This window comes from Physeter macrocephalus, chromosome 11, assembly GCF_002837175.3.
Source record: "Physeter macrocephalus isolate SW-GA chromosome 11, ASM283717v5, whole genome shotgun sequence".
In the NCBI taxonomy this organism is placed as follows: Eukaryota; Metazoa; Chordata; class Mammalia; order Artiodactyla; family Physeteridae; genus Physeter; species Physeter macrocephalus.
Window position 1 is genome coordinate 22,894,091 of NC_041224.1, and position 9,084 is coordinate 22,903,174.

General features: G+C 41.8%; 1 protein-coding gene across 31 annotated transcripts in view; it reads right to left on the reverse strand.

Annotated features, from left to right (window-relative positions):
• PARD3 (par-3 family cell polarity regulator) overlaps positions 1 to 9,084 on the reverse strand; it is a 678,698-nt gene that overhangs the window by 23,976 nt on the left and 645,638 nt on the right. For all 31 annotated transcript variants that reach the window (XM_055087799.1, XM_055087804.1, XM_055087803.1 and 28 more), the window contains one exon: positions 4,510 to 4,630. In XM_055087799.1, coding sequence (XP_054943774.1) covers positions 4,510 to 4,630 — 121 coding nt within the window. The remainder of the gene's footprint in view (positions 1 to 4,509; positions 4,631 to 9,084) is intronic.

Consider the following 9,084-nt stretch of genomic DNA (forward strand, 5'->3'; position numbering starts at 1 on the left):
TATCTGAAGGACTAAACTACTTTCAGTCACTACCCACCCAGGATGGAAAGGATTTAGCAATACAGCTATTAAAAGCTCCATTATCCCATCCATCAAAAGTCTCAGCCAGTAAGTCTGCTTGTGGGCAACACTCAGGTATCTGTAAAGTTTTAACAGCATACTGTACTTAGCTCTGCAGCCTGCAATTTAATTCTTTTAAAAGCAGCACTAAGTCCTGTCCATATCTGAGCTCTGTGATAATAACCCTAACCTCAGCTATTGTTCCATTATCTTAAGAAAGATTTACAGCAACTTGCTGCTTTATTTATACTGCACCTGGCACTGCTTTGGGGGAAGAAGTTGCTTTTTCTTCTTCTTCTTTTACTCAGCTTGGGAGAGAATTCACTTCAGTTATGGAGCTAAGGAAATGTCCTGGGCCTCTGCTCATCGAAGGACCTTTTGTGCCACAAATCAGCTCCCTCAGGCCCAAACGTTATTTTGAACAAAAGCCCAGGAACGGGTGCGTACTGTTCTGCTAGAGTAGAGAGAGCATTCTGAAAATGGATGAGTTGAAAAGGGCCCCTTGGAAGAATTTTCTGCAGCATCTCTCTCTGTATGTAAAGTCATTGCCTTGGATATTTTTCTAAATGATACGTCTGACTGCACTCCATGTGTGGGCATTTCTGACAAGCGGGACAATTTCAATTAATATGGTCTAAGCTGTACACACAGTTTGAAGACGGGCTTGTGGTTCCTTAACACTAAAATGATTACAAATAATTCCAGTGGGTGAGATCATGGCCTCACCCTTTCCAAACACAGTGATCTTTCAAGGTCAGAATACATACGGGAAAAGAATCAAGATTCCAAGATATTCAAAGCTCATTTTGTAAAACAGATAATAAAAACTATAGGCTACATTACATTTTGAACAACTGAGCAGCTCTTAATAAGGCAACAATGAGAATTTGTATTAAAATTCATACACTGAGTAGAATTACAGTCACTTTACACTCATTTACACGATCTGTAGAATGGAGAGTACACAGCAAGATCCCAATTGTTTGATAAATGAATGAATGAATGAATGAATGAATGAATAAATAAATAAATAAATGGAGAAGGTCAACTTCTGACCCACAATTTAGGAAATTATTCCATTCCCAAGGTAATCAGCCTGTCATCCAAATAATTCCCCGCTCAATCATTATAGGAAATGATCATACAAGCCTAGTTGTCCATCTGAAGTTGCTACGGCATTTTGATACACAATAATTTGGCCTATGACCTTCAGTAGTTGAGTTTCCGAACGTACAAGACATTCTCAAACATTTTTTCCCCCACGTGATTGCTCATATTAAGCAGATAACATAGAAACAAGTGGCAAAATATTCATGCCCCACATTAAAAAAAAACTTATAAAGAAACCTAATAGATACCAAATGGTTGCCACATCTCCCAGCGCAAAAATTCTAGAGCTAAGAAGGAGGAAATGCTCATTTAGCCTCCAACAAACCTGGAGATCTTGCCTGTGGATAACTAACCAGAAATAATTCCAATTAATTTTAGTTCCCAAAGATAGAGTCCTCTGTTTCTCAAAGTTATATATTCAAAATATTTTGCAACTTCACAGAGGTGTTCTTTCAAGCTTTTTTGGTGCCCACCCACAATCAATTCGGGTGTGGTTTCTCTGTGTTCGATAGTCCCTGCATCCCCCTCTCAAGACTGTAAAAGCATGCCTTTCCTTTGTATCAGCTCCACTGTTGGATCCTAAGGGCATTCTTTCTTTGTTTTCCAGAACCAAACGCAATAACAGAACATAATCAACACTCAAGAAATTTGGTGAGTTAAATGATTAATTATGGACTAAAACATGCTGGTTGGATAATCCACATTCCCCGGTAAAGTAAAACGGCACGACGCTGCCCCTCCTGGGCTGCACGGGGAGTGAAAAGCCCTTGGAGGGCCTGGGCTGCTAGAGTTACGGGGTGTGAGAACCATTTCCATGTGCAGCGGCTGTTTATCCCTTCAGGTTGCCACTGGCCTCATTCTTTCTTTCAGCACCTTTGTGCAAATACACACAGTTAAGGACGTTTACCCCGCAACACAAAAGAAGCCTGCTTTAGGAAACCTAGCAGGACTAGGTTGAGAAACAACAGAAGTAGATGAACATAATTCCATCCTGTTGCTACATGGGAATAACTCAGTTTACTTGATCATCTAGAAAAATAAACTAAATATTATTAATAGTGATATTGTTGCAGAGGACAATTAGATTTTCATACGTATTAAATCTGTTGCACATGTTTTATAACCTCCCAAAGTCAGCTACGATTGATTTCCTGAGTTTTTCCTCCGGGATGCCGGTCACATATTGCCTGTTCTAAGGTCCCATCTTCCTCACTTGAACCAAGGTGAGGTCCTTCAAACTGGGACGGCTTCTCCAATTTTTCCTTCTTCTTCTTTCATTTGCAAAATGAACCTTCCACAAACTCCAACTTGATCACCAAACCCCAGATCAGAACCTTTTCTGGCTTTGTGTGGAGAGTACTGAGGGCGCTCGATCTTAGGACCAAAAAGGGCCTCAGCGATGATCTAAACTCTGGAGCAATGCTTCCCAGAGCTGACCATCCTTTGAGATGACGTGGAGGGCTTATTAAAATACAGATTCCTGGGCCCCACCCACAGAGGTTCAGATCCAGTAAGTCTGAGGCAGGGCCCAGGAACGTGCACGTGTGACAAGCTCCCAGGAGCAGCTGAAGGTGCTGGTCCGTGGACTACACTTGGAGAAGCTCTGACCCACGGCTGCAGCCTCTGTATTAAACCCAAGGAGCTCTACTGACATCTGCTTTACTCTACACCCCCAGCTTCCTCTTAAATGTTCATTCTAACAAAAGGTTTAGTAACTGACAATCAGCTACTCTAACCCCCTTGGTTTACAAATAAGAAAACTGAGGCCTGGAGAAAAAATTTAAAATTATTTTTTCTAACCTGGCTAGTGGGCCGGCATTCTGTCCAGATACCATTTTTGTTCAGACTTTCAGTCTAGCACTGAAGGCTCCTAGAACCTTCCCACCTTCATCTCTCCTTCCCTGCAATCTAACCACACTCGGGTCTATGTCAGTCTTTTCTCTCACCATTCTTCGTCTGCCCCTACTCTCCCAAATATCGAGTGTGATCATATCGCCAACACGTTGAACTGAACTCAATACACGTTTTGGGCCCTAATCACTCCTCCGCTTCAGGAACTCACATGCATGGATGGGACACCTTTGATCCCATCATCATCCGGATATTCCTGGACTCCAAAAATACACTCTTTTGACCGCAGCCTCCTAAGCTTTATAACCCTAGACTGCTGGCACCCCCAGATCCCCTCCCAGCAGCCTCCCAGGCTATCAGAGCAGTACTGACCACCGGTTCATCCCTGTTCCCACATGCTGCAGAGCAACTGGGCCTGTGCACCACAACTACTAAGCCTGCACTCGAGGGCCCACGTGCCACAACTACTGAAGCCCGCGCACCTAGAGCCCGGGTTCTGCAACAAGAGAAGCCACCACAGTGAGAAGCCCACGCACCGCAAGGAAGAGGAGCCCCCACTCGCTGCAACTAGAGAAAGCCCGTGCGCAGCAACGAAGACCCAATGCAGCCAAAAATAAATAAGTTAATTAATTTTTAAAAAATTATTTTTCTATTCCCTGTCCTCAAAGCATTATTGGCTATGGTCACACTATCATGTTGACTGGACTTACTAATACCCTCAGTTAGATTTTCCTGCCTCAGGCAGCTTATTTACTCATCTCTAGTTGACTCTCTCAGGTTTCCAAGGAAAGCCTTCACAATTCGCATCATATTGAACCCCCAAATCTGCTCCAATGCCTCCCATTCCCAGAAGTGACATCATCTCTAAGGCAAAGCACAAGATCAGAGCCCAAGTCTGGGGCTGGATTGGGAGGATTAATTAGCCTGTCACACTGTGGAATCTGGACTTATCTTGGGGGCATTAAGAAGCCATTCAGAGCGCTGCTGTAGAAGGGTCCCTCTGGCGGCGATGGGAGGGAGGACTGGAGACGGGCTAGAGGCAGAGACCTGGCAGGGGCTCAACAAATGCACACAGGAGACGGGGGAGAATCAAGAATCTCTAAATACTGTACTTTGCGTAGAGTAGATACGCCATAGACGTGTTGAACTGATTTATTCAGGCTCTGACTCTCAGAAAAATGTATACAGAAAAATACTTAACTAAACTTTAAAAAATGCATAGTTGAGAGTCAGAATACTCTGCTCTGTCTTGTCATCAGGCAAGTGAAACCTATTCTGCAACGGACAGATGGTGCAACAAGATATAAAATGAAATTAGCAGTGATGAAACCCAGATGGAAATGAGGAAAAGGTCGATATGCTAAAGGTCAAAGGAATTTGGCTCCATCTTGTCTTGTTTCATAAAGGTCTGAGGTCACAGCTTAGTGGCTTTTACTGCAGGGAAGTTGCAGGACTTCCTACAACTGTGCCAAGGCACCAAACACTCACCCAGGGTTGTTCAAAGCTATAGGTACGTCGCCGATCTTCCACATCTTCATCCTGCTTTGCTTGCTGAAATTCTTGCCGGAGACGCTGTATCCGATCATGGTTGCTAGGAGTTGATCTGTTGCTAAAAGACAAAACGGGCAACAGTGAACACCCTTCAGAAATACAATCTGTGGATGGCAGTTGCTAGGAAAAAATGGCAGCTTGCTGTGAAATGGTGCTGTTTGAGAGGAAGTAAAATTTTAAGACAATATCTAGGCATTTGAAATATGTTTTCATTTTGTTCTCATGATTAAGACTTACTGAGGTGATTTTAGACAGATATTCAAGAGGGCAAGTGGTATTTTTAGACATTCCTTTTTTACGCAGCTCTTTAAAAGCCTCATTTCCTCTCAGTAATCTGGCAAGGTGTTGGCAGCAAAAATTTTTTGGAAAGGACATTGCATGAAAAGTCGGAAATACCAGGGTCCAGTCCTAGCTCCTCCACCTTCTTAAAGTAAGACACTTAATGTCTCTGGGCTGCGGCTTCTTTATATATAGGAAGTGCACATAAGAATCCTTTTTGCTCTAAATATCATAGTTGTAACAATCAAGTGAGACAACACCATACAATATAGACTCACAAACGTGCAGTATTACTTTCATAATGCCATTATATGAAGTTCTTATTTTTGAGTTTTCCCACGTCTATACACACAATCCAACACTCACAGTATACATGAAAAGCATTTTAAAAACAACCTTAGGTGGTAGTTTGATTGAACCAATGAGTTCATAATAATTTTGCCTCCTTTTTTATAGCTTTGAATTCTGTTTTATCCTCACAGAAAGCTTGTAAGATAGGTGCAGAAGGTAGTATTTCACACACACACACACACACACACACACACACACACACACACACACACACACACAATTATATGAAGTTCTTATTTTTGAGTTTTCCCACGTCTATACACACAATCCAACACTCACAGTATACATGAAAAGCATTTGAAAAACAACCTTAGGTGGTAGTTTGATTGAACCAATGAGTTCATAATAATTTTGCCTTCTTTTTTATAGCTTTGAATTCTGTTTTATCCTCACAGAAAGCTTGTAAGATAGGTGCAGAAGGTGGTATTTCACACACACACACACACACACACACACACACACAAAGGTAGAAACTGCCATTCAGAGAAGATAAGTAACTTGTTTGAAGTCTCCAGTCTTTCTCTAGCCAGTGGCGAATGTGAGACTAGAATCCAGAATTTTCTGGCCACTAACCCAGCCTCATCTCACTATACCCTGTTGTTTCATTTAGTAAAACACACAGCAGACACCAAAGCCCCACCCCTATTAAATTACATACATATTTAAAACAGTATTTTGCAAGAGTAATAGATATAACCAAAATCAATCTTAAATCTCACAGCACTTTTGGTGGATTCCATTCCCTAAGCACAAAATTACATCCAATCCGTACAGCTATTCAAGCACATTAGGTATATAGTTTTCCAACAAAACTTCAGACTTCCCGAGGACAAGAACCAAGTCTTATATTTATCACATATACCCCTCCAAGCTTCTGGCAGAATGGGAAACTGTCAGCCAATAGGAAGATGGGTCCCTTCATTGAAGGCATGTTGCCCTGATGACTCAGAGTGGATCTGAGTTTTTTTGGCTGCACAGCCCCCTGGGTAATGTCACTTGTGAGAGGTGGCCTGGAAAGAGAAAGTCTGTCATAGGAGAGCCTATAAAATTCTCAAACTAACATGTCTTTGTATAATTTCACATATTTTCAAGAATTCCAAAGGTTTGAAAATCTCAAATTGAAAATGATCACATCCAGGACCACAACATGAACATCTTCTAAGAATAGGGGATTGTCTTTCATCACTTCATCTCCTCAGTGGGTTCCTATCACCCTTATGTTTCTATCAGTTTCATGAGAGCTTCTGGAATATCCTGTTGATACATTCAATTTGATGACTTTCCCAGTCAATGAAAACTTGTGTTCCCTTTGTTCCTCTTCTGATAGATCTTTGGAACTGGTCAGCCAGAGAACATGGAAAGTTAATCTGTAAAATGTGCTAGTTGACAACACGAAGCTTCCGTCTACATGTGGGTACCACTTTAAACTTACCCTCCACACTCCTGAGCCTAGCAGGGTGTTATTCCTACTGGTTTTTAAATCATATATACAGCATCTTATCTTGTTCCAGCAGATACATTTTCCAGATGAAACACCCAATCCACAGAACTCCTCACCCTCCATGTGAAACTGTGATGGCGTAGGTATGTGGATAGATTCATGAGACAAAGGCTAGGAAAGGGAACATTCATTCACCTCACTGCCCTCCTTCCAGCTGTGACTCTTTTGTCCCCTGCATACTTCACAGCTTTTAATAGGGGGATTGTAGGAGGCTTGCCTGGCGAAATATTTTACAAGTCTTAGTAGAAATATTTCCCTATTATTTTCATGTAGCACAGACAGTTTTAACCACATAATTATTAGGTCCATGAAGTCCAAACCATTGGTGAAAATGGACCTCTTCTTACTATTTGTGATTACCTGGATGTGCAGTCTCCCAAAAAAGTGATTAGGTTATACGTATACTTGTATCTATTCTTTTTCAAATTCTTTTCCCATTTAGGTTATTACAGAATATTGAGCACAGTTGCTTGTGCTCTACAGCAGGTCCTTGCTGGTTATCTATTTTAAATATAGCCGTGTGTACATGTCAGTCCAAAATTCCCAAGCTGTCCCCCCCCCACCTTTCCGCCTTAGTAACTGTAAATTCGTTCTCTAAGTCTGTAAGTCTGTTTCTGTTTTGTAAATAAGTTTTTGCATCATGAAATAAAAATTTTTTAGATTCCGCATATAAGCGATATCATATGATATTTGTCTTTCTCTGTCTTACTTCACTTAGTATGGTAATCTCCAGGTCCATCCATGTTACTGCAAATGGCATTATTTCATTCTTTTTAATGGCTGAGTAATATTCCATTGTATATATGTACCACATCTTCTTTATCCACTCATCTGTCAATGGATATTTAGGCTGCTTCCATGTCTTGCCTATTGTAAACAGCGCTGCAATGAACATTGGGGTGCATGTATCCTTTTGAACTGTATTTTTCTCTAGATATATGTCCAGGAGTGGGATTGCTGGATCATATGGTAGCTCTATTTTTAGTTTTTTAAGGAACCTCCATACTGTTCTCCATAGTGGCTGTACCAATTTACATTCTCAGTCTCACAACAAGGGAAGTGGACCCAGGTCCTTAATTTTAAGTTCTGGTGACCTTCATGCTTTTCATAGGACAAGACAAGTTCTGGAAGTCACTTCTGACCTTATTTCCAAATCTGAGCAGATGGCGAGACCACTGTTTCACTCTCTTTTCCTTGCTTCCTTTCTTCTTATGCTCTAGAGGAAGCAGACTGACCTGCCTAAGACTAGCAAAGCACCCGAGGGTTGAAGGCTGCAGTGGTTTTCTGATGGATGGAGATTTCCAAAGACTGGAAGCCCATCAAGCATCCTTGGGGAATAACAGCTGGCAGTCTGCAGGTAAAACCCTGGCTTCTAGAGATGGAACCACTGCAACTGCTTAGTTCTGCCTCTGAGGCCAGGCTCTAAGGGCCAATAACTCGCATCTGGATTTCTAAAGCTCTTGGTTACCTCTTCTGCCAAGAAGGTCAAAGGAAATTTGAAATATTCATTAGCATTCGTGACGAATGCCTGCAGACCCCAATCAACTTATATTTGGGTTCACTGCCAACTTAAAGTTGCTCATTATTTTTTTTTTTTTGGTGAGGAATATAATAAAGATATCACCTAAGTTGATCAGATGGGTGAATGAGACAATAAAATTCTTAATGAGGAGTCAGTAAATCATAATTTACCAGTAGTGTACAGAAAGGAGGGATGAGGATGGGAATGACAGAGATGCTTTTGGGGTAAAAAAAATCTACACAGCTTATGTCCAACATTAGCATTTAGCCTTTCTTACACATTGGTGTTTATACACGTGCACACACTCGTGTGTGTGTGTGTGTGTGTGTGTGTGTGTATTTTAAACTAAATGAAGAGGGTTTTGGTTCCATAATGATCTGGGATTTTTTCTGACAGGGTCAAGAAAGCGTACATTGGATCACACACTACAGAGATCCCTAACACACATGTACAACCTAACCCTGACTTAGACGGAACCTAAATCTTTCCCATCCAATTGCCGTGGGCATGTACTCTCTCCTATCAGAGGTAGATCACACAGAGTGCTAAGTGTTAAACCCTTCAGATTGGACTCCTGCGACGTGCTTCACAAGCAAAAGTAGCTGAAAACACCAATCCATGCTAACTGCAGCCACGATCCTATTTGTAGATAAGCATCTGAGCCTGCCCTGCCTCTGTGCTGCACAGGTGCACTGAGTGAGGAAAGAAACTTCATATTCGTGGGTCTCACCACTAGACACGTCTTGCGTGTGAATCTCATCACCCAGAGTGCTTTTTAAAAAATGCTGATTGAGGGCTTCCCTGGTGGCGCAGTGGTTAAGAGTCCGCCTGCCGATGCAGGGAACGCGGGTTCGTGCCC